The sequence below is a fragment of the Oryx dammah genome, unplaced genomic scaffold (genome assembly GCF_014754425.2).
Source record: "Oryx dammah isolate SB20612 unplaced genomic scaffold, SCBI_Odam_1.1 HiC_scaffold_25, whole genome shotgun sequence".
In the NCBI taxonomy this organism is placed as follows: domain Eukaryota; kingdom Metazoa; phylum Chordata; class Mammalia; order Artiodactyla; family Bovidae; genus Oryx; species Oryx dammah.
Window position 1 is genome coordinate 93350822 of NW_024070209.1, and position 27334 is coordinate 93378155.

At 60.8% G+C, this 27334-nt stretch overlaps 2 protein-coding genes across 5 annotated transcripts in view; one reads left to right on the forward strand and one right to left on the reverse strand.

The window, feature by feature from the left end:
• The first annotated feature begins 456 nt into the window (after positions 1–456).
• CRB2 (crumbs cell polarity complex component 2) lies at positions 457–24964 on the forward strand. Its single transcript, XM_040225089.1, has 13 exons — positions 457–556; positions 7231–7554; positions 10177–10372; positions 10532–10671; positions 11337–11522; positions 11706–11819; positions 14606–15463; positions 15551–16059; positions 16625–16790; positions 17460–18243; positions 19078–19194; positions 19804–19921; positions 21637–24964. The coding sequence occupies exons 1-13, from the start codon at positions 457–459 to the stop codon at positions 21859–21861; spliced, it is 3837 nt and encodes a 1278-aa protein (XP_040081023.1). The 3' UTR covers positions 21862–24964.
• Positions 24242–27334, reverse strand: part of DENND1A (DENN domain containing 1A) — a 539914-nt gene continuing 536821 nt past the window's right edge. For all 4 annotated transcript variants that reach the window (XM_040225092.1, XM_040225090.1, XM_040225093.1 and 1 more), the window contains one exon: positions 24242–27295. In XM_040225092.1, the coding sequence (XP_040081026.1) occupies positions 26111–27295 (1185 nt within the window). In that variant the 3' untranslated portion in view covers positions 24242–26110. The remainder of the gene's footprint in view (positions 27296–27334) is intronic.

Below are 27334 nucleotides of genomic sequence, written 5' to 3' on the forward strand. Positions count from 1 at the left end.
TGAGAGATGATGGGGAGGGGGGCAGGGTGGGATCGCTGGGAGGATTTGGGAGTAGCTGGATCCTCTGGTGAGAACAGCCCCCAGAACAGAAATGTCTCTGGGAGGCTGAGGCAGCAGGACCTGAGAGGTGGGAGGACAAGGCGGTGGAGGGGGGCGGTTCAGGAGGGAGAGAGGGGTGGGCCCTGAGATGAGGTCAGACCCACGGGGGCCCCTGAGGCCTCATCTGGAGTCTGGAGCCCGGGCGTGGGGGTGAGGTGAGGGGTGGCTCAGACCCCTCCTCTAGAACGCTGCTCAAGGTGGAGCCGCCAGGGAGGGCAGGGGAGGAGGAGGGGGGAGGGGGAGGGGCGGGGGGAGGGGCCGGGCCTCTGTCCACGGCATTAGTGCTGGTTGGAGGGAGAGGGGGGTGTGGAGCCAGCCTGGCCGCCTGTTCCCACAGCCGCCGAGCAGAGCGCTGCCATGGCGCTGGCCCGCCCTGGGACCTGGGACCCCAGGCCCTCGGCCCCTCTCCTGCTGCTGCTGCTGCTGCACAGGGCCCCAGTCCTCGCCCTGCCGGCTGGTGAGTTGGGGTTCCAGGCTTGGGGGGCCCGGGGCTCGGTCTGTCCACAAAGCAGACACTCGAGGCCGTGGGGCTGTCCATGTGGGCGCCAGGCCCGACGGTGGAGTGCACAGGTGTGCTGCGTGGGGCGCTGGAGCTCGTGCCGTCCAGGGGGACTTTCTGGGGGGATGTTGGCCAGGTGTGGTCCCTGTGGTCTGGGCAGCAGGTGGGCTGTTGTACCCTGTAAGGGGGGGGTGGGGGGCGTTGTGCTGGGGTGTTCTGCCTGTGAGGCCCGAGTCTTGGGAGTCTGATGGGAGCTGTGTGCAGGTCGTGGACAGTGGGTTTTGGGTGCATTTAAGTTGTGAGGTGGGACAGCTATCCCGCATGAGCCGGGAGTTGTGTCTGAGGCTCTGTGGGTGTGATGGGCTGTATCCCAGTGTGACTTGTGGGGCATAAGTTATCGAGTGGGATGAACTGTCTCTACTCTTGACATAGGGTCTTGGGGTGGGGGCCGCAGACCCCAGCCCAGTGGATTGCGGTGGAGAAGAGGGAAAGAGACCCAGGGTTTCTGCCTGCCTTGCTTTCATGGGTGTGAGTGTGTGAGGGACAGGGCTGGGGATGCTCTGGGGTCCCTGGGGGGTGGCTGGGTACTGTTGCCCCCCACACTCCTGGCATTCCCAGATCAAGCTGAAAGGGCTTTGTGAAGCCAGACTCTCTTCACCAAGAGGTTTTTGCTTTTGTCCAAGTGGATTTACGTGTGCGCGGGCTGGAATTCTTCCTGGGGGGTCTGGGGATGCTTTGTCTTGGTCACTATAGCTACGGGGCCAGGCCTGGGAAGCCTGGCGCGGGAGGGTGGCCTGGCCTCTGCAGCCACTGGGGGAGCCCCCACCTCCTCAGAGTCCCCCCAGGCCCCTACCTGTGACCTTCTTCAGCCTCCAACAGGGCCCAACTCACAAAACCTTTGTCTCTGCTCCCCTCTGCCGGGCCCCTGGGGAGGATGGGGCCCCCCCGTGTGCAGGGGAGGAAACTGAGGTGAAGGGGGGGATAGGGGCTTATAAGCTGGGCCCTGAGGCAAATCGAAGAGGAGCGGGGGACCTGCTCTCTGCACGAGGGGCACGGAGTCCTGGTCTGGGGACCTGGTGTCTGTCCCCAAGCCGACAGTGCACACATCTAGATCACACACGTGCACACGCGCACCTGCACACACATGTGCGTGCACATGCACTCCCCTCCACAGCAGCGGTCAGGTGGCGTGCACCAGGGCACACACCACCATATGAACAGGTGTCCGCAGGCACATGTAGACCCAGCACACATGCATGTGAGCACACACACCCACCTGTGCGTAACACACACTGGTGTGCATTCAAGCGCTAGTGTACCTTCACATGAACCTTGTGGCAGGGTGCACACCGAGTAGACGGGTGCTGCAGAAGGGAACGGACACTGATCCACACGCTCACCCCCACCTAGCCCTGCTGGGACCCCCAGGGCTGGCCTTTCCCAGCACAGGGAGCCCCCTCCCTAGAGATCCCCGGAAAGCTTGGGTGGGGGTGCTGCGGCATGGATGTTTCTGGAGACCAGGACCCCAGGGCCTGACTGCCAGGAGGGCAGGGGCGGGAGATGACATCATTTGAAAAGTAATTTCCATTCCAGAGGGGATGGGGTGCTGGATGCCCTGGGCCTCTGGCTCTGCCGCCCACCCCTGCCAGGCCCTGAGCAGGGCCCCTCCGTCTGGGCCCACTCGGCTACAAAAGCCTGGCTGGTTGCTAGGAGAGCACCAGGCATCTTGGAGCACAGTGGGGCATGCCGGGCTCTCACATCCCCCCCTCCCTGCCGCCTGCATACCCAGGGAGCCTGGCTGACAATGGGGTGGCGAGTCTAGCCCTGAAACCCAGCTCCTCCTGCAGCCCGAGCTGCGTGGGCGCCTGGAAGACAGAGGCGGAGGAGGAGCCACACACCAGCGTCCTAACATCAGGATTTGTCGGATGGTCACTGTTTGCTCCATGTAAAGATAATGAACAAATGATACACCAGCCTTTACGTGGCAGGCACTGTGCTACCGCACTTCTGCTGTTCAGTTGCTAAGCCATGGACAACTCTCTGTGGCCTCCTGGACTGCAGCATGCCAGGCTCCTCTGTCCTTCTCCCCGAGTTTGCTCAGATTCATGTCCATTGAGTCGGTGATGCCATCCAACCATCTCATCCTCTGCTGCCCGCTCCTCCTCCTGCCTTCAATCTTTCCCAGCATCAGGGTCTTTTCCAGGGAGTCAGCTCTTCGAGTCAGGTGATCAAAGTATTGGAACTTTGGCTTTAGCATCAGCCCTTCCAGTGAATATTCAGTTCATTTCCTTTCGGATGAACTGGTTTGATCTCCTTGCAGTCCAAGGCTACTGGACTAGCATGATGGAATTTAATTCTCACAACGGCCCTGTGAGGTCAACTCTGATACCCCCAGTTTACATAGGAGGAAAGCGAGGCCCCAAGAGGGTCAGTAGCTTGCCCAGAATCACACCTGGTGTGTGGCAGGGCCACAGTTTCATAGCCGCCTATGAAACTAGTCTATGGACAGTCACCTCTCTTCTCTGTGCTTCTGTCTAAAGGCAGCAAACCAGCTCGTGCTGAGAGCTGCCACGAGCATTCAGCAAGAAAATGCAGTGGTCCTCTAACTTAGGTTTGGCGTGAAACCCTGTTTCAAAGGAAATTTTAGACAGAAGCCAGAGGCCACTAACAGTTGAAAGTGACCTGTTGGGGTGGCAGGCCTGGAAACCCATCTGCTTGGCCTCACCCTCCTGCCAGAAAGTGCCTTCCTCCATGGCCCTAGCCCTCTGAGATCACGGTCTGGAAACACTGGGATTTGCCAATGCGGACAAAGGATAGGCAGTGGATCCGTGACGGCTATTGTTGGGATTATCAAAATGCTGCCTTTTAACCTCAGGAGATAAACATTCTTGTAAAAGACTGTCCTGAACTCTCCTCCCTTGTTAAGAGTCCTTTAGCCCTTTCCCGACGGCTCTCAGTCTCGCTGCGGTGTTTTCAGCCCTGCCCTCGGAGCCTCGTGCTACTAGATGGATAGTTTTTTCCTAGAAGCATGTCTTAAGGGATCTTGGGTGGCTTCTTAGATATATTCTCTTTTTTGCCTTGTCAAGATGAGAAGCTTCACAAAACCCACCTTCAGCAAACACTTCTCATTAGTTGCCAGTTCTCACTAGGCCTATTACAAGTGCGCATAATGTAGGCATTACTAGGCACCAGCAAGGCCTGGAACACCCTGGGATTGCTAGCAGCTGCGTTCAGGATGGACAGGGAAGATTGCCCACTCCGCCCAGGCTGATATTAGAAACTGCACTCTTAGGCAAATCTTCTGAGCCTGGAGTCTCTTTCAGTGCCTGGGGGAGACTGGGCTAGAATGCTCTAAAGTGACAATACGTGGGTGGCTAGAGTTTGCAGGATGGGAGTTTCAGAAGCATTGGGAGATGTGGACTTCTCACAAGTCTAGAAATGATCTGCTGCTTAGCTTTTCGAGGGATGATCCTGGGCAAGTTAAACATAAGTTTTCTGAATGGCCCCCATCCTTTCCAGTTTGACTCAAACTCAGTAATGTGCTAATAGATGTAAGACACGTCGCACAGCTACACAGCCACTCACGAAACGGTTCCTGTTACCATAATCCTGTCCTTTGCACGAAGAAAATTCCTTTTCGGGAGGTGGGTTCTGGGCCTTCCAGGGCAGGGCAGCAGGTCCGAGGGGAGGGGCGAGTGTCCGTTAATCCTTCCCTGGCCGGGTCGTCCCAGGCAGCCTGAGAGGTCAGGAAGGATTTGTAAAGATAAGCACAGGCCCCTCGTCACCCTGGCAACAGGCCACGCCCCTCCGGCCAGACCAGGAAGGCCCCTCCTCTGACCCGCCATCCTCACCTCTCCTCCCCTCAGCCCTGGGCGAGCCTGGCCTCCTGAGCTGGCTCCCTGAAGGCAGAGAGCCAAGGTCAGTGCTTGTTCCCAAGCCTCAGTGTGCAAAGAACTCCCCAGGGAGCATGTTGCAGTGAAGATTCTTGGGCCCCGGAACCCAACAGTTCTGAATCTCTGGGTCTGGAGTGGGGCCCTAGCATCTGTATTCTTAATACAGGCCCTGGGGTGATGCTGGAACCCCCCAGGGTGGAGGTTCTGGAGCAGTGAGACCTGGGTTTGGATTCCAGGCCCTCTTGAGAAACTGTGAAGTCGCTTATCTCTGAGCGTCACTTTCCTCAACTGTGAAGGAATGAGAGCACTGTCTACCCCCTAAGGTAAATGTGAAAACAGAGATTCCACAAGAGAGATGGCTGTCCCTCTGGTGCAGACTGCCGCACCACTGCATGCCTCCTGGGACAGAGGGCTCCCTTCCTCTCTGCCTGCAGGAAAACTCCTTCCTCAGTGGGGCCAGGCTCTGTCTCCTGGGGCCACCTGCTCCTTCGGTGACAAAGCACCTTCCCTGTCCCCCCAGGCGCTGTCTCTCCAGTCTGCTCTGAAATAGTGGGTTCCGAATCGGGGGCCAAAGCTCCAGATTGGGGTGGAATCCCTTAGGATGGTCATGCTTTCCTGGTAGCTCAGTGGTAAAGAATCCTCCTGCCAATGCAGGGTATTCGATCCCTGGGTCGGGAAGATCCCCTGGAGAAGGAAATGGTTACCCACTGCAGTATTCTTGCCTGGGAAGTCCCATGGAGAGAGGAGCCTGGCAGGATACAGCCCACGGGGTCGCAAGAGTCGGGCACGACTGAGCGATTAAACAACAGCAGCAGAAACCCTTGGGTTACGCGCGTGAGGAGTGACGCCTTGTCGGGATCAGATGAAGGGCCTGCTGGCACAGGACCCAGGAGACAGGGCTCTTCACAGTGGGCACTGTGGGTTACTGTGCTGATCCTCCTGAGGGTGCTGGGTCCAGGGACCCAGGTCAAAATGGCCAGAGTTCTCACTGAAGGCTCGCTCACTGGTGCCCAGCAGGGCTTCACTCACGTCCCCTCAGTGGCTCCTCACAACACCCACAAGGTGGGCACTGCTCACACCCCACTGTTCATGCAAGCTGGCCTGATGCCCATCACAGCCTCCTCCCCGCTCCTTCAGACTATTTAGCCCTGGGGGACTAGGCTCTGTACTGACCAGCCACCATGGCTCAGGGTGGGAAAAAGAAAGCCACGCTGGCCATTAGCCCCTCCCAGAGGCCCAGAAGCTCCCTGTCCTCACCCAGGAGACCAGGCTTGGGGGAGTGGGTCTGTGGGCAGAGAGGGTCTGTGAACCTCAGCACCCCAGGTCATCTTGGCCGGACAGTGTTTCAGACCCTCTGTCCCCCTTGCCACAGGCCCGGCCCTGGATGGGTGCTTGCCCCAAGCCCCTTTTAGTGGGAATCTCCAGGAGTGAGCCCGTGCTGAGTTGTACCACGTGCTTTGGGAGCCGGGGGTGGGGCTGACACCAGGTCTCTCCCTGGATCATTGGCTGGTACCTCTGTCTCCCTGCTGGTGGACCGCCCTGCCTGCTGGAATGTGGATGACGCCTGAGAGGCTGTCGAGCCTTATCTGGGGGTCTTCGCTGGGGAGGGGAGGGGAGGCACAGGGCTCGAAGCTGTGCTGGGGCCTGGTTAGTGTCTGGATGACAACCTGGGTGGGGGTGGGGCACCTTGGAGCACCAGGTGCGGGGGGCGGGGGGGGGCGAGGGTGTGCCTCCTTCTTGGAGGCCACTCTCCTCCCCCATCACGTACAGCGTTCTCTGCACGTGTGGGCACTTGACTGCCGTCCCAAGGCTTTCAATCCGCCCTCATCCTACCAGGCACGTACCGTTATCATCTCTCAGTAGGAGAAATGACTTGCCCGAGGTCTCACAGCTTGTTTTGAACTAGGGTTTGAACCCAGGGCTCTCTGCCTTCACAGCTTCTAAGTTCTTACACCAGCTTGACACTGACAGGCTCTTAGCAAAGGAGGGCGGGAGGGAGGCGGGCGGCAGATCAGGAGGTGACCCTCTAACAGAGGGAGCTCTGCCTTGTGGAGATGTGTCCAGTGGCTGGAGCTGGGAGTTTGGTCAGCACGTCTTACTACCTGCCCTGTACCCTGTGACCGCGGCCAGTGCTCACATTTACTGATGGCGGATCCGGTGAGAAGTTCTGGCAGGGGAAGCGGGGTGGAGCGGGGAGAGGGGCCTTTGAAGTCCTCCATCTCCAGTTTCACGTCGGGATGGAATTACCAGACCCCCAGCGGGAGTGGTGGAGTGGGCAGTGGGAGGCCAGGGACCCCTCCCCAGGTGGGGCTGGAGCCCGCGGATGGACCCTGAAGGCTGAGCCAGGACTCAGGCCAGAGACCTCACTTTCACCCTTGAGCCTGGACCCGCTCTCCTGTAAAGTGGGCCCGACAGGGCCTGCCTGCAAGGGGTGCTGCGGGGATGCGCAGGCACTGGAGCACGGAGCTCACAGGGTCAGGGGGCGTCTGCTCACTAATTCTGCCTGGGGAGTCAGGCAGCCTGGGTCCTCCTTTACGGAGGAGACACTCCCCAAACCATTCCCAGATCTGGGTGCCTGTTGGGACCTTGTCTGTAGACCCCCTGGCCCTCTCTCCTGAGTCCCAACGGCCTCCTCTGCTGCTCACCAACTCTGGGATCTGGGGATGGGCCTGGGGGTGGGGAGAGGGGTGTCCCAGCAGCCTCTGTCCACCCTGCCCAGCCAGTCTCCTCTCTCTGCAGGGACGGTGCCTTCGGAGACCCCGGGCACCTGTGCCTCAGACCCATGCGCTCCAGGGACCAAGTGCCAGGCTACAGAGAATGCTGGCTACACCTGCGTGCCCCCGGAGCCCGAGGGCTGTGCCAGTCAGCCATGCCACCACGGTGCTCTGTGTGTGCCCCAGGGCCCGGGGCCTGAGGACTTCCGCTGCTACTGTGTGCCCGGATTCCAGGGCCCACACTGTGAGCTGGACATTGACGAGTGCGCGTCCCGGCCCTGCCACCACGGGGCCACTTGCCGCAACCTGGCTGACCGCTATGAGTGCCACTGCCCCCTCGGCTATGAAGGTAATGGCCCCAGCTGTCCCCGGAGGCATGTGTAATGTCGGCCCCGTCAGCGACTCAAAGAGGTCAGATCGTGAATTTGGCTTTGGCCTTAGCGTAGAGACCCCCTCTAGGCATCCTGGCAGTTCTGGGGTGTACCTACTCTTTGGTCGTGCTGCGGAACTGATGCTTCTCAGGCTACCCTGCAGCTCTGGATGAGAATGTGGGTGAGTGAGAATCAGCACGGTGCCTGGCACAGAACAGGCACTGGACAAATGTTATTTCAGTCCCTTGTGGGGTTCAGGTGATGCTGGGGGCGGAGACACCCTTCAGGCGTCTCTGGGACTAGAGTACAGATAGGCCTGGTTTGGCTTTAATGAGGACACGTCTAGACAGTATTTCCAGTATCGATTCACTCCAGACCTGTCATTTGGTGGCTCATCTGATGCTTCGAGAGCATGAACACCCCTGGTATGGTTCAAGTTGTCATGCAGAACCCCCACCCCTGTGAGTAGCCCCCCTGCCACAGCTCCTGCAGAGACACTGGTGGTCTTGCTCAAACTGTAATGTAGATGTACCTCCAGGGATCTCTGCTGTCTTGAGGGGGACAGTTCCCTCCTCCAGAGTATGTCCCTGTTCCAGTCCCATCCAGGCTCCAAGTTGAGAGCAAATTGGAGCAACTGCCTGCACGTCGGAAAGGAGAGCACAACTGGGACAGGTCTGGTGGTGAGGCTGGGTTTAGGGCAGCTGGGAGTCTGCAGTGTGGACACTCTGGGTTCCTGAATTCAGATGACTCCCTCTGACTGCAGAGTGCAGTTTGAGGTCACTCAGAGTTAGGCATACAGACTGGGGGGCTGGGCTCCAGGAGAGGAGCCGTATCGTGGAGAGACATCTCGGCACACAGATGAAAAGGAAACTTCGGAAGTGGGTTCTGTGTACCTTTCTCGTCATGGGAGAGTGCAGGTGTCTGGACAGATTAGTTGTGGACGTATGAGGAGGTCATGCAAAAGGCCTCTGTCTCTGCCAGCATCCACGGGTATCTGGGCTCCCTGAATACACTTGTGGGAACCATCTGGGAGGGGGGTGCCAGCAGGTGTGTGCGTGCCCGGATGTGCGGTGCTGACGCTTTGGGTAATGCTTTCTGGGTGAGCTGAGGATGTGAGTGGGGGCAGCATCTGCTGTGATTCATTTCCTCCTCCTTCTGCTCTGAGCCAGGCGGGGGAGGTTGGGATTCCAGGCTGGGCCTGGTTCCCCCTGGCACAGAGGGTGGGAGTGGGGCTGGGTCACAGGAAGGAGGGGCTCTGTTTTGTGCTCACTGAGCTGGGAATGGGGGAAGGTTCCAGCTGGAGCCAGCTGGGTCCCTGGCCCCCCATGACAAATCCCACTGAGGGAGCAGAGGCAGGGCCACTGGAGTGTTCGATGGCAAGTGGGCTCCATGATGAACTCTGGCAGCACATTTCCAACCTCTGAGCTCCTCTATCTCCCTTCATCAACACAGCCCCTCCCACAAGGGTCTCCCAACTGGTTTAATTTTGTCCAAGACTGAGAGGATTCCCAGGACACAGAACTTTCAGTTTTTAAAGCAAGACAGTAGTTTGGCAGAAACCAACACAATTCTGTAAAGCAGTTATCCTTCAATTTAAAAAATTAATTAATTAAAAAAAAGCAAGACGGTACAGGGAAAACCCAAAGGAGCTGGTTACCTTGGTCCAGCATCTTTCATTGGGGAGTGCCTCTCCTTGCTGGGGTCCCTGCTTACACCCTCCACAAAAAGCCAGCAGAGCGAGCCTTCGAAAATGTAGAAAGGACCCTATAAGTCAGCCGCCTAAGACTTTTAGGATAAGGTCGGATCGTGTTACTTGGCCCCAAGGCCTGTCACCCCTCCCTTTCTTTCCCCACCTTCTCCACTCTCCCCTTGTCTTCACCAACAGTCTCCCTGGAATCCAACTACCCACACGACCCCTTATCCTAGTTTGCTGCTGCTACTGCTAAGCCGCTTCAGTCGTATCCGACTCTGTGCAACGCCATAGATGGCAGCCCATCAGGTTCCCCCATCCCTGGGATTCTCTCCAGGCGAGAACACTGCAGTGGGTTGCCATTTCCTTCTCCAAAGCATGAAAGTGAAAAGTGAAAGTGAAGTCGCTCAGTAGTGTCCGACTCTTAGCGACCCCATGGACTGCAGCCAACCAGGCTCCTCCGCCCATGGGATTTTCCAGGCAAGAGTACTGGAGTTGGGTGCCATTGCCTTCTCCCTATCCTAGTCTAGCCATTGCCTTCTCATCTTTCTCGGTTCCCCAGGCTAAGTCCCTGACTCTCGCCGTCACAGGATCTAGCACGTACCCACAGTAGCTCTTATCAAAATAAAAAAATCAATCCTCATTTATGTAATATTGATTAATCCCCCGTGTCCCGGGCTAGACTGCAGTGAGCTCTAGGGGGCAGGGAGGCCTGTGTTGTTTCCATCTCACTGCCATTGCTGGCTCAAGAAACACCTGCTCTGGAAAGACGCACCAACCGATCCTCTCCGGATCCTGACATTCCGCTGCTGGTTACACTGTCTGGAGTGGGTCTGGGGTCAGCCTGGCTCGGCTTCTTCCACTCTCCCTCTGGGCGTGCAGCTGTCTGTCTGTCTCGGGCCCTGTCCAGGCGTGACCTGCGAGACGGAGGTGGACGAGTGCGCCTCGGCGCCCTGCCTGCACGGGGGCTCGTGCCTGGACGGCGTGGGCTCCTACCGCTGCGTGTGCGTGCCGGGCTACGGGGGCGCCAGCTGCCAGCTGGACCTGGACGAGTGCCAGAGCCAGCCTTGCGCACACGGGGGCGTGTGCCGCGACCTGGTCAATGGGTGAGCCGGAGGCTGTGCCCCCTGGCGGGGAGGCTGCGCGGTGGGCCGGCGCGGGGGTGGGGGTGGGGGTGGGGGCGCGAGGCAGGGTACGGTGGAGGCAGGGGGCTGCGGGCTGGCAGCTCGGGCACGTGCTCAGCTCGGGCCGCGCGCCCCCTTTAGGTTCTGGTGCGACTGCGCGGACACGGGCTACGAGGGCGAGCGCTGCGACCTGGAGGTGCTGGAGTGCGCTTCGGCGCCCTGCGCGAACAACGCGTCCTGCCTGGAGGGCCTCGGGAGCTTCCGCTGCCTCTGCTGGCCAGGTGTGTGCGCATGCGCGCTCGCGCTCCCAGTGGGGTCGGGGCACAGGCTGCGGCCGCCAAGCCTGGGATGCCAGTGCGGGTGTGCGCTGGTGCAGAGTGCGCGCAAGTGACTGCAGCTTCTCTGGGCCTCAGTTTCCCGATCTGCGAAGCAGGGCTGATCATAGAACTTACTCCTGGGCTGTTGGGAGCCGCTGCTGCTGCCTGCTCGCGCAGTCCTGTCTGACTCTTTGCGATCCCATGGACTGTAGCCTGCCAGGCTCCTCTGTCCGTGGGATTATCAGAATACTGGCGTCCGTTGCCATTTCCTTCTCCAAGGGAACTTTCTCCCGACCGAACCCAGGTCTCCGGCTTGGCAGGAGGATTCTTTACCACTGAGCCACCTGGGAAGCCCGTTGTGAGGAGAGTAAATGAGTAAAGTCCATGAAGCCTTGGCACAGGGCCCTGCAGGAGCAGAGTGCTCAGTGATACTGGAAATACTAGTGATACTAGTCACATGATGCTGGTGAAGGCCGTCCTGGTCGCTCCTGTCTCCTGTGAGCCCTGCCTGAGTATCTGGATTGGTGTTCTGAGTTGCTGTCCCAGCCTGGCCCTGGTGGGCCTGGCGGCAGTGGAGGAATTCTGCTTGGTGGCCCCGTGTGACCTGATGCCCATGTGTGTGTCCCTAGGCTACAGTGGCGAGCGGTGCGAGGTGGATGAGGACGAATGTGCGGTGGGCCCCTGCCAGCATGGGGGCCAGTGCCTGCAGCGCTCGGATCCGACCCTCTATGGGGGTGTCCAGGCCACTTTCCCAGGTGACTTCAGCTTTCGCCAGGCTGCTGGCTTCGTGTGCCGCTGCCCTCCAGGCTTTGAGGGTGAGCCCCCTGCCCCACTTCCAGAGAAGCAGGTCTGTAGTGTCCAGGTGCAGGGGAGGGATGCTGGAGCTGGGTTCAAGCATTTCTCTCTGGTCTCAGTCTCCCTGGCTGTAAAAATGGGCCCTTTCCAGTTCCAGCTGGGCTCTGAGGGGGCCGAGAGAACCACAGCTGGGCCTCTTGCAGGGGACGACTGTGGCGAGGATGTGGACGAGTGTGCCTCCCGGCCGTGCCTGAGTGGAGGCCTCTGCCAGGACCTGCCCAGTGGCTTCCAGTGCCACTGTCCAGACGGCTACACAGGTGCCCAGGGTCGGGTGGGCACTGGGGCAGGGCCAGGTCAGAGTTGGTGGGCCTGGGGCAAGAAGAGCCCTTCTGGCTGATGTGTGGAGGCTGGGTTGATGGGGTTAAGGACATTAGGGAGGAGGTAGGGGCAGTGGCCCAGGCAACAGGAGAGAGGGCTGAGCTGCGACCTGGGCTTAGGGGATGGGAGTAGAGGGAAAATGTTTTGGAGTGCAGGTTGAGAAATACTTATGAGGGGCATGCCCCAGGTCCTGAGGGTTATTCCAGGCACGAGTGGGAGGTGTCAGAGATGCTGGCTGAGTTTCTGCCCTGGGTGGCACTGGGTAGAGGATGGTGGGTTCAATCGTCCACCCTGAGTCTGTTTGTGGAACACCCATGGGGAGGAGTCTGGGCTGGGGGCTGGTGACCTGGGGTCTATGGCCCAGGACAGGGACCTGAGACTGGGGGTCAGGAGTGTCATCCTGGCAGTTGGGGTCGGAGGTGGCCAAGGTTGTCTGGGAGGAAGTGTGGGGTGATGGGCAGAGAGAGCTCTAGACACCTGACATCGAAGGGCTGGGCAGAGGCCGAGGGCCTGTGGGGAGGGGGACAGAGGAGGTGGAAGCGGCAGGGGGCTGTGTGGGTGGAGGAGGGTGAGGGGTGTGTTATGGAAAGCTGGGGGACAGTGTCTGGAGAAGGGTGGGCGGGAGCTGGGCCTGCAGCGGCCTCTCCCTGCCTCGGGTACGGTGGACACATAGACACATAGACATCCTTCCCTGCAGACACTGATGAGCCCAAGAAGCGTCCCTGCTCCTCTGGAATGCCTGTGGCGCCTCCCCCCACCCGCCCGCATTCCTGCTCAGAATGCAGGGCCTCCTCTCCCTGGCACGGTTCCTGGGCACCCGCTTCCCAGCCCAGGGCAAGGAGGGGGCGATCACTGCCGTCCCTTCCACCCTTGCCCACACACAGATGCTGGGGTTCAGCTTCCCACTCCCGGGTGGCCAACACCCCTGGGCACCCTGAAGGCCCATCTCCTCCCCCCGACCCCGTGGCTGGGGTTGCCTGAGTCCTGCCCCAGAGGCAGCGGCCTCGTGGGTGCCTGGCACACAGTGGGCCCACGGCAGCACACCCTGCTCTGCAGAGCTCTCTCTGCACTGTGCTCCTCCTCAGCAGGGTCCCCTGAGCTCGGGCTCTGACCCCCCCGCCTTACAGAGGAAGCTGGGAGGGGGGGGCTCTCATGTGGGCGTGTCATCACCCAGGTTCAGTAGGGTCAGCGGAAGCCCAGCTCCTCCCCACACTGAACTCAGCTGACAGGTGACAGGGAGGTCAGCCCTCTGAGGTCAGGGCCCGGGAGGGGGAACCCCGGCTGTGGGGCTGGGCTCCTTGCCATCCTCCCTTTGGGTTGTGATGGGCGTGGGGGAGGCCAGTGCCTGGCATTCCTGAGTCCGCGCTGAAGGAGGAGGCGGCTGGCCAGGCGGGGAGCATGTCTCCCCAGCCTCGGTGCCCACCCACCACTCTCAGCCTGTCCGTGGGGACATGAAATGGGGCTGCAGGCTCTGGGGACCTTCCTGCGGGTGTTGTGGCTCCTGGCAGGTAGGCAGGGTGGGGCCCTTGGGCAGGCGGAGGTGGGGTGCTGGGGCCAGCCGTCCCCGGAAGGTGGCGGTGGTGTTTGTGGGTTGACTGGGGCCAGGATTCAAATCCTACTGGCTTCTCTGGGTTTGGGTCCCCCCTGGCTGGGATACGTGAGCAGGTCTGGCCTCAGTAGTTGTGTGGAGGTTGTGACTGAGCAGGGGTGGGGCTGTGGCCTCTAGATCCACGCTGGGGCCAGAGTACCTGACCTGGGGGCTCCTGGAAGGGAGGGTGACCCCACTGCCAGAGCGAGGGCCCTAGGGCAGAGGGACGGGGGTGGCATTAGAGCCAGGGCATGCTCCAGTGCCACAGACGTGTACACCCACCCCCGCTCCCTCTTCCACTTCATCGCTCTGTTGACAAGGGCCATGCCATGTCCTTTGCTGGGCACCAAGGATGAACTCAGGCCCGTGGAGGAGATCTCAACTGTGTAAACAGATATTTTCAATCCAGGGTTCCGGGGAACTGTGCCTGGGAGTAGGCAAGGAATTGGGAGGGACACAGTAACTTGCGGTTGAGGGCCAGAGAAGGCCTCCTAGAGGACTGGCCATTTGAATTTGGGCTTTGCTGGATAAGTAGGCGTTTGAAAGGCAGGGTTAGGGAGAATGAGGCATGCCGAGCAGAGGGAGCAGTATGCGCGAAAGCCCAGAGGCAGGACTTCCCAGGAGATGCTTGGAGGAACAGGCAGCTCAAGGTCTGTAGGGAGGCAGGTTGACATCCGAACGCCTAACAGTGCCCAGGCCGTGAGGGATCGTGAGTGCCAGGGTGAGTGATGGCACATTACGCAGCAAAGGAACTGGGCCAGGTCACGCGTTAGCTCTCTGGCTGCTCGTAGAGATGGATGATGGAGGGGGTTCTGAAGACTGGTGAATTAGAGGGCACTAGACTGTGGCCCAGAGAGTTTGTGAGTCTGGGAAGGCAAGGTGGGAGGAGAGCAGGCCCTGGCGAGCGTATAGGGGACGGACTGCACAGGGCCTGGAGACTCACCAGATGTGGGAACCAAAGGAGCATCCTGGATTCCAGCCTCCGGGGACTTCCGAGGACCTCGAGAAGTCCTTCGAGAATTGGGAATGGGTTTGGTTGATGGATACTGAGCTCCTTGTCCCAAGAGGCAGGTAGACTCTGGGTCAAGACTGTGGTTCTGGCCTTGGTGCTGAGCCTTGGCCTGGTCTCTCCCGAAGGCCCGACGTGTCAGGAAGACATGGACGAATGCCTGTCGGAGCCCTGCCTCCACGGTGGGACCTGTGAAGACACCGTGGCAGGCTACATCTGTGGGTGCCCTGAGGCCTGGGGTGGACCGGATTGTTCTGTGCCACTCACCGGCTGCCAGGGCCACACTTGCCCACCGACTGCCCCCTGCATCCCTACCTTCGAGTCAGGGGTTCACAGTTACACCTGCCGCTGCCCACCTGGTACCCGTGGGCCTTTCTGTGGCCAGAATACTACATTCTCCGTGGTGGCTGGGAACCCCTTACGGTCGTCGGTGCCAGCTGGCAGCTCCCTAGGTCTGGCCCTGAGGTTTCGTACCACGATACGTGTGGGTGCCTTGGCCACGTGCTCTGACACTCAGGACAGCGTGGAGCTGGCACTGGTGGAAGCCAGGCTTCAGGCCACACTCCGTGGCAAGAATGTGCTTGTCCTGAGGCTCCTGGAACCACCCCTCAACGATGGCCACTGGCACCGAGTGGAGGTGACGCTCCGCCTGGGGGTCCTGGAGTTGCGGCTCTGGCACGAAGGCTGTCCCGCCCGCCTCTGTGTGGCCTCCAGTCCCGTGGCCACGGCTGCCCCAGCCCCCACGCCTGCTGGGTCCCGCTTCATCCAGCTGGGCGGCGTGGCTTTTGCGGGCTGCCTCCAGGATGTGCAGGTGGACGGGCATCTCCTGCTGCCCGAGGACCTTGGCGAGAACGTCTTCCTGGGCTGCCAGCACCAGGAGCACTGCCAGCCTCCGCCTTGTGCCCACGGAGGGGTCTGCGTGGACCTGTGGACTCACTTCCATTGTGACTGCCCCCGGCCCTACAGTGGTCCCACATGTGCCGATGGTGAGGAGGGGCCAGGTGGGCCCCAGGGCAGCGGCTGTGCCTGCCCTGGCCTGCAGGCCTCACGCCTGGCACCCTCTCTCCCTGCAGAGGTTCCTGCTGCCACCTTTGGCTTGGGGGGCACCCTGAGCTCTGCCTCCTTCCTACTCGACCAGCTGCCAGGCCCGAACCTCACCGTGTCCTTCCTCCTCCGCACCCGGGAACCCGCTGGCCTTCTGCTCCAGCTCACCAACGATTCAGCTGCTGGCCTGACAGTGTTTCTGAGCGAGGGCCAGATCTGGGCGGAGGCGCTGGGCAGTCCTGCTCTGGTGCTCCCGGGGCGCTGGGATGATGGGCTCCGCCACCTGGTGACACTCAGCTTCGGGCCTGATCAGCTGTGGGGTGTGGGTCAGCAGGTGCACGTGGGCGGCAGGCTCCTCCCTGCTGACGCTGAGCCCTGGGGTGGACCCTTCCGAGGCTGCATGCAGGACGTGCGACTCAACGACCTCCACCTCCCCTTCTTTCTACCACTGCTGGGGAACTCCAGCCTGCCCAGTGTGCCCGGCCACGGGCAGTCCTGGAACCTCACCATGGGCTGCGTCTCTGAGGACACATGCAATGTGAGTGCCAAGAGGAAGGGATGGGCCCTTTTTCCAGGATCTTCCCTGCGTCTCTGGGAGTCAGTATGCCCTTCTACTGGTCAGGGTAGCACCAGGAGGTGGGGCGCCTGCCCGCGGTTCCAAGGCTGAAGACAGAGCAAGGTTCGCTTGCATTTCTTTCCCGGCAAGCTGATCTTGCCCTCTGGTAGTCCCCATACCTCCCCTCTCAGTTGTGGTCTGGGATAGACACCCTGGCCTAGGCAGAGGGCTGCCCAAGACTTTCTGCAGGAGTTGTTTGGTAGACAGGGACACCCAGGGTCATGAACAAAGCACCAGCCCTAGAATTGGAATAGCCTGGGTGTGAGCTTGGGCTCCTCTGTTTACTGCCTTGGTGACTCAGGCAAGTGGTTTCTCCTGAGCCTCAGTTTCCTCATCTGAAAAATGGGAATGCTAGTTACTTTTCTATTTGTTTGTGAGGAGGTAATGTATCTGCAGTAGGTGCCCAGTGAAGAGCCTGTAGGGATGTTCATGGTGGGAGGATGCCAGCCCCAGGCCTGAGCCAGTCCTTGTCCCAATTCTCCTGCAGCCTGAGCCCTGTCTCAATGGTGGGACTTGCCTTGTCACCTGGAATGACTTCCACTGCACCTGCCCTGCCAACTTCACCGGGCCCACGTGTGCCCAGCAGCTGTGGTGTCCTGGCCAGCCCTGTCTCCCTCCTGCCACCTGTGAGGAGGTCCCTGATGGCTTTGTCTGTGAGTGCCTGCCCTGGGCGCCCACATGCTGGACACCCAAGCTGGGTTAGATCCATCACCTGCCTCAGGGCTCAGGGATGGTGGACAGGATGGTAGCAGCCCCAGTCCATTGCACCCAGACAGGCTCTCTGGAGGAGGAGAGCACTTGCTAGGTTTTCAAGGGCGAGTAAGACCTTGGGCACTGGGAGCGACATATCAGCAAGGGGGCAAAGCATGTGCAAAGGCCTGTGAGGTTTATAAGAACTTGGGACTTTCTGCCAAGGGCAGTGGGGAGCCATGGGGGAGGGCGGGGGCCGGCAGGAGAAGGCCATGCTCAGCATTTTCAAAAGAAGGCAGTTCAAAGGATTGCGGTGAAGAGGGAGCCACAGTGATGGCGCCGGCTGCTTCACAAAGGAGAGGAGTGGGCGGATTTTCTGGAGTGTTACCGCCCGGTTTGTGACCTGGGGGGCAGGGTGGGTGCCCAGAGTTGGTTCTCTGGAGGTAAGAGAGTTCTATGAGGTACGGGGAACACTTCCTGGGATTAGATCCTAGGTGGGGGTGTGTGCCCCCACGCCCAGACGGCAGGGGTTGGGGGGGTGTGGAGGCAGCAACAGGTCGCCACATCACCCAGGTCTGCTTGGGTTGGGTGGGGGCCGAGAGGCCGTCCTCCGACGCTCTCTCCCCTGGCAGGTGTGGCGGAGGCCACGTTCCGCGAGGGACCCCCGGCGGAATTCAGCGGGCACAACGCGTCATCGGGCAGCTCGCTCAGCGGCCTCTCGCTGGTCTTCCGCACGCGCGACTCTGAGGCAGGGCTGTTGCGCGCTGAGGACGGCCCGGCCGCCGTGTGGCTGGCGGTGCGCAACGGCTCGCTGGCGGCAGGCGTGTGCAGCGGCCCCGGTTTGCCCCGCGCGGTGCTGCCAGCGCCCGGGCCGCGTGTGGCCGACGGCGCCTGGCACCGCGTGCGCCTGGCCATGGAGCAGCCCGCGGCCGCCGCTTCGCGCTGGCTGCTCTGGCTGGACGGCGCGGCGACGCCGGTGTCGCTCCGTGGCCTGGCCGGCGACCTGGACTTCCTGCGCGGCCCGGGCGCCGCGCGCGTCCTGCTGGCCGAGAACTTCACGGGCTGCCTGGGCCGCGTGGCGCTCGGCGGCCACCCGCTACCCTTGGCGCGCCCGCGGCCCGGCGCGGCCCCCGGCTCCCGCGAGCCCTTCTCGGCCCGGCCCGGAGCGCCCGCCCCGCACCTCGGCTGCCGCGGCGCTCCCGTGTGTGTCCCCTCGCCCTGCCTGCACGGTGGCGCCTGCCGCGACCTCTTCGACGCCTTCGCCTGTGCCTGCGGCCCGGGCTGGGAGGGCCAGCGCTGCGAGGACCGCGCCGACCCGTGTCGCTCGGCGCCCTGCGCCCGCGGCCGCTGCCACGCGCACCCAGACGGTCGCTTCGAGTGCCGCTGCCCGCCTGGCTTCGCAGGCCCGCGCTGCAGGTGCGCTCGGCCGGCCGGGATGGCCTGGGTCCCAGGGGTGAGGAGTGGAGGGGAGGGCCCCGGGGGCGGTGGATGGGACAGACTAGACTGGAAGCCCGATTGTGGAAGTGCTGGTTCTATCGGCCAGCCCCATCCCATCTCTGAGTCACTTCGCTGTGATCTGTAACTTGGGAACAACAGGCCCGCAGCGTTGCCAGATAAAATACAGGACACCCGGGTGAATTTAAAGTTGAGATAAACAAAGCTGTCCTCTGGGAGTCGGGGTGGGGGAACCAGAGCTAGTGTTGGAAGAAAACTTAAGAGGCTCTCCTGCCGAGCTGCCCACCACGGACATCTCCCCCATCCCCGAGTCCCGTGGGACAGGGGCAGAGAAAGATGCTCGAAGTCTTGACCGCTTCCCATATTCAGTTTGGCTATGACTTCCAGCTCTTTCAGAGCCAAGCTTATGGAAGGGTGTCTGGCAGAGGTCTGACTCCCCTTCTCCCTGCAAAGAAGGTCAGGCTTTATGTCCAGGAGCCTGCTCTTACGCTGGAAGCGTTCTTACCTTTCATCAGCTCCTCAAAGGTCTCTGAGCCGCCAAGGGTTCTGCCAGGGTCTAGCTGTGGTACACCTCGTTGGGGCTGGGGCTGGAGCAGTAGCGTGGCAGCCCGGTGTCCCACCCCTTCCACCCCAGACACCGCTTCCATGACTTCCAGCAGGGTCTGTCGGAGGTGGCCCTGAATTCCTTGGATGATGATGCAGAAGGCTCAGGTCGCCTGAGTGACCCACAGGGCGTGGGCGTGGGCCAGGTCTCATGTGTCCTGACCCAAGTCCAGCTCCTGTGCTTTCTCTCAGGTTGCCTATCCCACCAGAGGGGTGCAGTCGGAACATCACCTGTCTCAACGGCGGCCAGTGTGAGGAGGGTCCCCAGGGGGCCAACTGCAGCTGCCAGGAGAGCTTTGCTGGGCAGAGGTGGGTCTGGGCTCCATAAGCCTGGGAGGTGGGCTGGGGCGTGTGGAGAGTGCAGATCCAAAGGCAGGGAGTGGGCCTCCAGATCCCCTCCAACCAGGGCAGGTGAAGTGAGGTATGGGTCCTTGCTCACCTTAGCCCTTACTGTCGTCACTGCGCCAGACACTCCACCTCTGTCACCTGAGATCCTTCCTTCTGGGGCTTCCAAGACCATCCTCTGTTACCAGACACCTGCTGGAGGGTAGTTGCCTAGTGGTGTTTCTTAGAGCACCACTCAGCATCAGGACCCCGTGGGGACACTATGCAAACAGAGGCTCTGGGCCCTCCGGTCTGGGCAGGCACCTTCACACAGGCTCCCCCGTGCTTTCAATGGAGTGAGAGGGTCGTTCTTGGTCACGAGTGTTGGAGTGAAGGGGTCTGCTGCGTAATGAGGGTCGTACTCAACTTAGGTCCCCCTGTCAGGGCCCAGCCGGGTTGGGACCGTGCTGGGGACAGCGGGTGAGCGGTGTGGAGGGTGTGGGGTGGGTTTGAGGAGGTAAAGGAGCTGGGGGAGCTAGAGGCAGCTTGGGAGGGAGCAGCTTCCTCAGCCCCGCCCTCTTCCCTGCCTCCCAGGTGTCGGATCCCCTGTGAAGCCAACCCTTGCTTGAATGGGGGCACCTGCCGGGCAGCTGATGGGGTGTACGAATGTATCTGCAATGCCAGGTTCTCAGGCCAGTTCTGCGAAGTGGTGGTGAGTGATGGCCGACGGGGAGGGTGGCCTGTTTTGGACTTCGTGAGATGATGTTGTGGGGGGTGGGGGGCCGTGTGTACAGGGCCTGTGGAGCTATTCCTGGACCAGCCCTGTCACAGGGTGGGGAGTAGCAGGCCAGGGAGACAGGGCCCTTCCACACCCCTGCACAGGAGGTCTGTTCACTCTGGGGGAGCCTGGGGACCCCCCGCACCATTCCTCTGGGGATCTCAGTGAACTCTGGGATTTACGTTGGTGGATATAGGAGCCTATAATCTCTGGTCGTTTCTGAGCCATGTTTGGAAAGTAGGAAGATTTGGGGAGCCCAGGACTCTAAGCCAGAGAAGGCTTGGCTGCCGTGAAGGCAGGCTCAGCTGAAGAGGGCGGTGAGGGGGGCCAATAGATAGGGGCCAGCAGGCGGCCTGAGCATGGACCTCCCTCTGGCCCCCTCCCCTCCAAGGGGCAGAGCAGACTCTGCAGGCCCAGGCAGAAGTGAGCCAGAGGGGGCGAGGCAAGGGGGGCACGAAGCCTGGGGAGGCGCCTTGATCTCCACAGGCTTCTGGTGGGCCAGGTCATAAACCCCAGTCCCCTCTGCTTCTGGGGAAATGCTTCCTTTCAAGTTGAACTTTACAGCCTCTGGCTCCCCCTCCCGCCCTCCTCCCAGGGAGGAAATGGCTTTACAGCTCCCCCAGGCTGGAGGCTGGCCTGCCCTGGTTGCTTCGGGTCTGGGGTGAATTTTTCTCTTAAGCCTTGGGCACCTTCTCCAGGGCTGGGGGCTGAGACTGGGACCCAGGCCGCAGCTGAGAGGTCTCATGGGATGGAGGGAGGGCTGATGAATCTGAGACCCTGGGCCTCTGCCCTCTCCCTGGAAATCTGTGATTCTGGGGCTCTAGAGCTCCAGGTCTGTAGAATCTTTTGATGGGGCATCCAGGTGTCTGTCTGGGCCCCCCACAGCCTGGTTTGTGTGTCTCCTGGGGGTGGGGGCCGGCCGGGGGACTCTGAGTTCACCATCAATCAGGCCAGCCCGCTCCACCTCATGCCCTGCACAGGCCCCCTGGCCCTGAGATGCCTCCCACTTGGGGCTTAGGCATGGTCTCCACAGACCTTTAAAAAACCAGAGTGCCCTTTGGGGTCTGGAAGAATCAAGTCCCATCACTTCAGTTGGGGTGTCTGTTGAGAGAGGTGGGGCTGGCAGGGCTGGGCGCTGAGGCCCACCTTGGCCAGTTGAAGGAAGGACCTTTGGCTGGAATTCGAGACTGCAGGATAGTGGTGTGAGCTGGGCATGGCTTGGCATTGGGGGTGGACAGAGGGCAGTGCCAGTCCTGGTTTGTCAGCCCCTAGATGTGTGCATCTGGGGGAATCTGGGCAGAGCCTCCGTGTTCTCCTCGTAAACCTACCGAGTGCCTACTGAGCAGGCTCTCCTCTCGGCGTTTTGGGGATACACTGGTGAACAAAATAAACCAAAGGTTCCTGTCCTCATGGGCGGCCTCGCTCTCACTTCATCAGATCGCTGTGAGGTTTTACGTGAAATCCCACGCATGGTGTTGAGCACCTACTGGGCATTCAATAAGTGTGTTTCTCTTCTACCGGAAGCCCTTGGTTGTACAGGAAGGGCTCCCGCCCAGTGATGCTTTTTTCCTCTCCTCTGGAGGGCCTGGGGTTGGAGCGGGGGCCTCCCCAGCTCCACTGTCTTAGGCCTCTTACCGTGTCTCTTGCAGAAGGGCCTACCACTGCCGCTGCCGTTCCCGCTGCTGGAGGTGGCAGTGCCTGCGGCCTGCGCCTGCCTCCTCCTCCTCCTCTTGGGCCTCCTCTCAGGGATCCTGGCGGCCAGAAAGCGCCGCCAGTCGGAGGGCACCTACAGCCCGAGCCAGCAGGAGGTGGCCGGAGCCCGGCTGGAGATGGACAGCGTCCTCAAGGTGCCACCCGAGGAGAGACTCATCTAGGCCCACCTTGCTGCAGCTCCAGCCCCTGTGAGGGCCTCAATTTCTACCTAGAGACCCAAGGAGGCCACTTCTGGGAGCCTGCAGGGAAATGGCTGGCCCCTTCTTAGCCTTGGCGAGCTGCTACAGGGCTCAGGATACCTGCTGGGAAGTGTCCCCTTTGCCAGGAGCCCCTGCCTCTGCCCCTTGCTGGGCTGAGGGGAAGGGGGCACGCTCAGGGAAACAGAGGAGCCTGTGAGGTTGTGGACATTCACTGTCCAGCTGCTAGGTCTCGCCTCGGCAGATGCACGGCTGTGCTGGGAGAAGCACCTGTGGGTGCACACGATGTGTTTTGGTGTGTGTGTGTGTGTGTATACGTACATGTGTGTATGTGTGTGTGTGTACCTGGGCCTGTTGATCTGCAGATACCTGTGTGAGTGTTAGGGATGGGGTCATGGGCATTTGTCCTTGTTTGTGCACGTGACCTCCTTGTTTGTGCGTGTAATCGTGTAGTGGGTGCAGCTGGCCCCACAGAGAAGCAGCTGGGGGGAGGAGACCACATTCTCAGTCCTGGGACAGGGGTGGCCCAGGGCCACGAGTGCTCCTGGAGGCCAGGCCAGGCCAAGCCCGGCCCAATGACCAGAGCCCCACCTCTGGCAGCTTCTCCCACCTCCCACCTCGGGAGGCCTGGAGGCAGCTGGAAATCAGCAGGATGTGGGGCAGGAGCCAGAGGTTAATGTATGAGCTCCCGGTTCCCCAAACAGATGCTCCTGGAGGGAGATTTGACTCTGCCCTGCACTGGAGCCAGGCGCTGTCTGGGATGTGGACTACGGGGCAGACCTGCAGGAGCTGGGGGGTGGAGTTGGGGGGTAGTGTCTGGGCCCACTCAGTCTGCCTCCTGCGGGCCTGTTGCTCGGAGAGCAGCCCTGGCCTGCCTCACAGGGCTGTTGTGAAGATGGTAGGTGACTATGGGGAAGGATGGGGCTCTGGGATGCGTTACAGTCTAGTCTGCTGTGGGGCTACCCGGGTTGTCCTTTTAGGTGTCAGGAAGGGAGAGGGAGAGCGCGGGGAAGGGGCCTCCCTGAGGGGCAGCCAGGGGGCGATGAGGGTGGGGGAGCCATCCTCCCTGCCCACTTGGTGCTTCTCCAGCTCCTCCCGCACCAGCGAGGTTGCTCCTTCATCTGCAGACCAGTCACCTCCCTAGCAGTCGCTGGGAGGATTTGAGGAGAGGATGCACAGGAAGCCCTCAGGGTTGTTCCTTGAGGCAGGTGCTCAGCAAACACTGGCACTGCCTCTGTGTCGGGGCTGGTCCTGTGGACAGACACAGATGAGGGGAAGAGCTGGCTGCTTTGCTTCCGGCCCCTTCCCTGGTGATGCTGCCACACTGGGATCTCTGAGGCACCTGCCTGAGGGCCTGGCCTCTGAGCTTCAGAGTCCCTTTGTCCCTGACCTGGAGATGTTCTCTTTGGTCCTTCCTGTTTCCCAGGCCAGCGCCCCCTGTGCCAAGACCAGGAGACCCCTTTCCACTTCTCGATTGGAGGTCGACCTTACCCAGCCCCCCCAGGGGTCTCACCCAACTTCCAGAGGCACAGGAATCAGTGGGAGGTGGAGCCATGCGGTGATGGGGCCATGGGATGGGGTGGGAGGGCTGAGGCTGGGCGCTAGGCTCCAGGGGCTTGCTTGGTCCTTTAGCCTGTAGGAGGTGGGACCAGCTTTCCCTGTGGCTCCTGGGAAAGACAGGGAGAAAACATCTGTTACCACGACCTTAGCCAAGCTGCTGCCTTGATTAGTTCATCAAGTCAGAGATTTGGCAAACCTGTGTTTTTGCAGATTCCTAAGACAAGACATTCTGGGTGGAACCCCAGTGTGTAAAAGCTGGGTGGTTCTTTTTTGTCCTCCTCTTGTTCCTGAGAGTTCTGAGAATTTGTAATTTTCAAGCACAGACCAGGGAGGGAGACAAAGACAGAATGATGGGCAGGTGGGGTGGGGGGTGGGGACATTTAAGGGTGGGGACACCCTTAACATCCACTCTGGGTGCTTGGTCCAGTATCCTCTCCAACCCAGCCAAGAGAGGTGCAGTCTCCCAGGCTCTGCCCTTGCTATTAAGAGGTGGTTCCAGGTATCCCCTTGAGCTTGACTTTTCCTGGAGCCAAGATGCCTTTGACATCACTGGTGACCTGGAGCCCTGCTGTGTGGGGCCCCGGCAGCCCTGTGCCCAACCATGACCAACCTACCCTTCAGAGGCCTGAATGGGAAAAGGCTTTGACCTGGGGGTCGGCCAGGGTCAAAGCCTTCCTGACTGCTCCCTGGATCCCGCCTCTACCTCGACAAACGCAGATACCGAAGGTTCCCCGAGGTGGAGTCCCCTCCCTGCAGAGCTTCCTCAGGACACAGGGATACCAGCTTCTCTCCAAGAAGATTTTATTGAATGCACACACAAAATTCATCCTTGGATTTGCAGATTCAATCCAGCAAGGGAAGAGACAGCAGTGCTCTTGTGAACATGGTGCTCTTGCCACCGGCCCCAGCCAGGGAGACCATGGGGTGGGCTCGGCTTCCCTGAAGCCACCGAGCACCTCTTGCCTTAAGACTCTGCCTGCCGAGTGCACTACCCTGTCCTGACGGGGCTCGGGGGTCTGCCCAGGATGGATCTGCAATCTCTGCTGAAACATCTGAGTGTCCTAGAGGCACCCGCGTGGCCCAGGCGTGACACAGCGCCCTGCTTCCGGTGGCCAGAGGACATTGCCGAGACTGAAAGAGAGGACTTGCCCCAGGGGCCGGGACTGCCGAAGGCGCTCGTGCAGGGCCAGCAGCCCTTCACACCCCACACTGTCAGAGCAAACCTCAGGGCTGGGCCTTGCTCACTCACAGGTGGGAGTGGTCTCCCAGTCCCTCAGACAATGACAAGGCTCCCTGGGGTTTTGGGGGCCTCTAGAAACCCCCTTGCCCCAACAGACAGCCCTGAGACTGTGTGTCTGACCATTCACAAATAGGAAATGAGAAATCAGGTCAAAATGTTCACAATTTCCTGGATGTCTCAGATGGTTGTTTTCTTAAATGGTTGGGCCATATTTTAACTTGGTTTATTGAAACTAGTCAATTTCAAGATTCCACCAAATCAATAAAAGTAAAAAGGAAAAGAAAGATAAAAGAAATAATAACAAAACATTTCAATTTAGCTTTGGTGACGTTGGCCTCAGGAATTTCTATGCTGGCAGGAATTACAAGGTGGGCAGGGAGGGGGTGACTCCAAGCCCTCCTGCCTCCAGGCTGCAAGAAGCCACGCCTGCCCACTCACCAGGGGCCTGGAGAGGGGCTTAGTGCCCTGCCCCCTCCTGCCCCAAGGACTCAGGCACTGGGACCCTTGCATCTCTGTGGTGTTAAGCCTGGCCTTCCAGTGGGGGTCTGGGTACCTGCTTTTCAGCTCTGCCCCCTGAGACCCACTCAACCAGAGCCTGAGCCTCATGTGATCGTAACTGGAGGCCAGGAGAACCTCTGGGGACCTGAGGGAGAGTGTGGACGGCGGCCGGACCCATCCTGATGCTCTCAGGTTTACCTGTTGCCGTCTTGTCTTCGATAATCAAAGTTGCTGGTGCTCCCGGCCCTCACGCAGGGCTGGCTGGGGCTTGGTTTGGTTACCACGAGGGATCTCGTGGATCCCTCAGCCCCCAGATCCCAACCAAGTCAGAAAAACGGAGGTGTAGGGGTTGGGGTGAAGACTCAGTAAAGAAAGAATGTGCATATTGCTAGAGAGGGTTTGGAAATGCCCCGCCAGGTAGATCCTCCAGCTCGGGAGGGGTGGGGGAGGGGAGGTTCCTTACTTCAATCTCCAAACCACGTGCCTCTCGTGCAGAGGAGCTGGTGTACCGCCAACGCTCGTGCCCATTGAGGTGGGGTGTGCAGGGCTGGGCTGCAGCTGGGGCAAGAGAACGGGGCTCAGGAGGAGACATCCTGAGGATGCACGGGGCTCCTGGTGGGCAGTTTCCAGAGGGAAGGTGGGTAGGATGTGGCCTGGGGCAATCGCTGGCCCAGCTGACCTCTTTAGTGCAAAAACCAATTGGGGGGGCAAGGGAAGGGTGGTGGCGGGGCAGGCACCCAGGAGCTGGGTCGATTCTCAGGCTGGAACTGGCGCCATTCTCCAGAGATGGGCAGTGTGGAGAGGAGGAGGGGCAGCAGAGAGGGTTCCCATCCCTTCCCACCAGCGGAACCGGGCAGAAGGAGCAGCAGGGGAAGCCGGGCCGGTGGCCTCAGCGCGCCCCGCCCTCAGCGCCGCTCACTCGAAGGTCTCCCACCGCTTCCTGAGCTGCTCCACGGAGCCGGGAGCCGGGGCCGAGCTCACGTCTTGCTTGGTTTTCCGTAACAAATCCTCAAAGGGGTCTCTGGTCTCTTGTGGAGCAGAGGGCTGCAGTGCTGGCTCCAGGCCCTGGGGGGGCCTGGCGGGGAGGAGTGGGGGGTCTCCAGGCCTCAGGGCCAGCCCTTGCTTGGCCTCGGCGGCCCTGGCGCTTGAGCGGGCCAGGGGCAATGTTCGGATCCTCGAGGGGGCGACCGCTGGGGGACCCAGAGGCTGCAGGGAGTGGGTACCCATGGGCACTTGGCCAAAGAGGTTGGGCATGGAGAGGGCAGACAGGTTGGGCTGCGACCGATGAGGGGCACAGAAGCCAGAATTGGACAACAGGAGGCTGGGGGCAAAGGCTGGCCCCAGGGAAGGAGGGGCCCCAAAAGGCCCAGCTGGTGCAGAGACCAGGGGCATGGTGGGCAGTGATGCAGGCACAGGTGGGACAAAGGGGTTGAGTGACGGCTGTGGAAATGGGGTGGGGGTCCCCATGGGGGGAAAGCTAAATTGAGGGGTAAATGGGGTGGCTACATTTGGGGCTGTAGGGCCTGGTGGAAGGGAACTGCCCGACCAGGTTGTGTTAAGTGGGTCCAGCAGGGCCAGCAGGGCATCACTGCTGCTGCCAGAGGCCCCTGGGGCCAGGCTGAGTGGCTGGAGCAGTTCGGTGGGGTCTTGGGGTGCAGTACTGGAGAGGAGCCCAGGGAATGGGGTTGAGCTGAGGGCAGCCCGCCTTTCCTGCTCAGCCGGCAGCTGCTCCGAGAAGTTGCCGAGGGCGATGCTGGGGGCCTGGAGCTTGGCTGGGCGGGCAGTGGGAGGTGGGGGCACGATGCCCAGCTCCGGGGTCTTCCTGCCCTGGGGCCGGGGGATAGTGATGCTGCCCAGGGTGGGTGTGGGCACCTCCTCCTTGTCGCTGGGGTTCAGGAGGCCGTTCCGGTTCTGGGGCCTGCAGGGTGAGGCCAGGGAGTTCCCAAGCAGGGCTGAGGGCTTCTCGGGGCAGGCGGTGGGAGGCTTGCTGGGGATGGCCATGTCATCCTGGCCTAGGCTCCAGAGCCTGCTGTGCGGGTGGGTGAGCTTCAAGGCCCCTGGTGTCCCGCGGCTCCCGTCACTTCTGCCCAGGTCCAACCTCTGCCAGAGGGAATGAGGGAGGCAATGACTGTAGCTGAC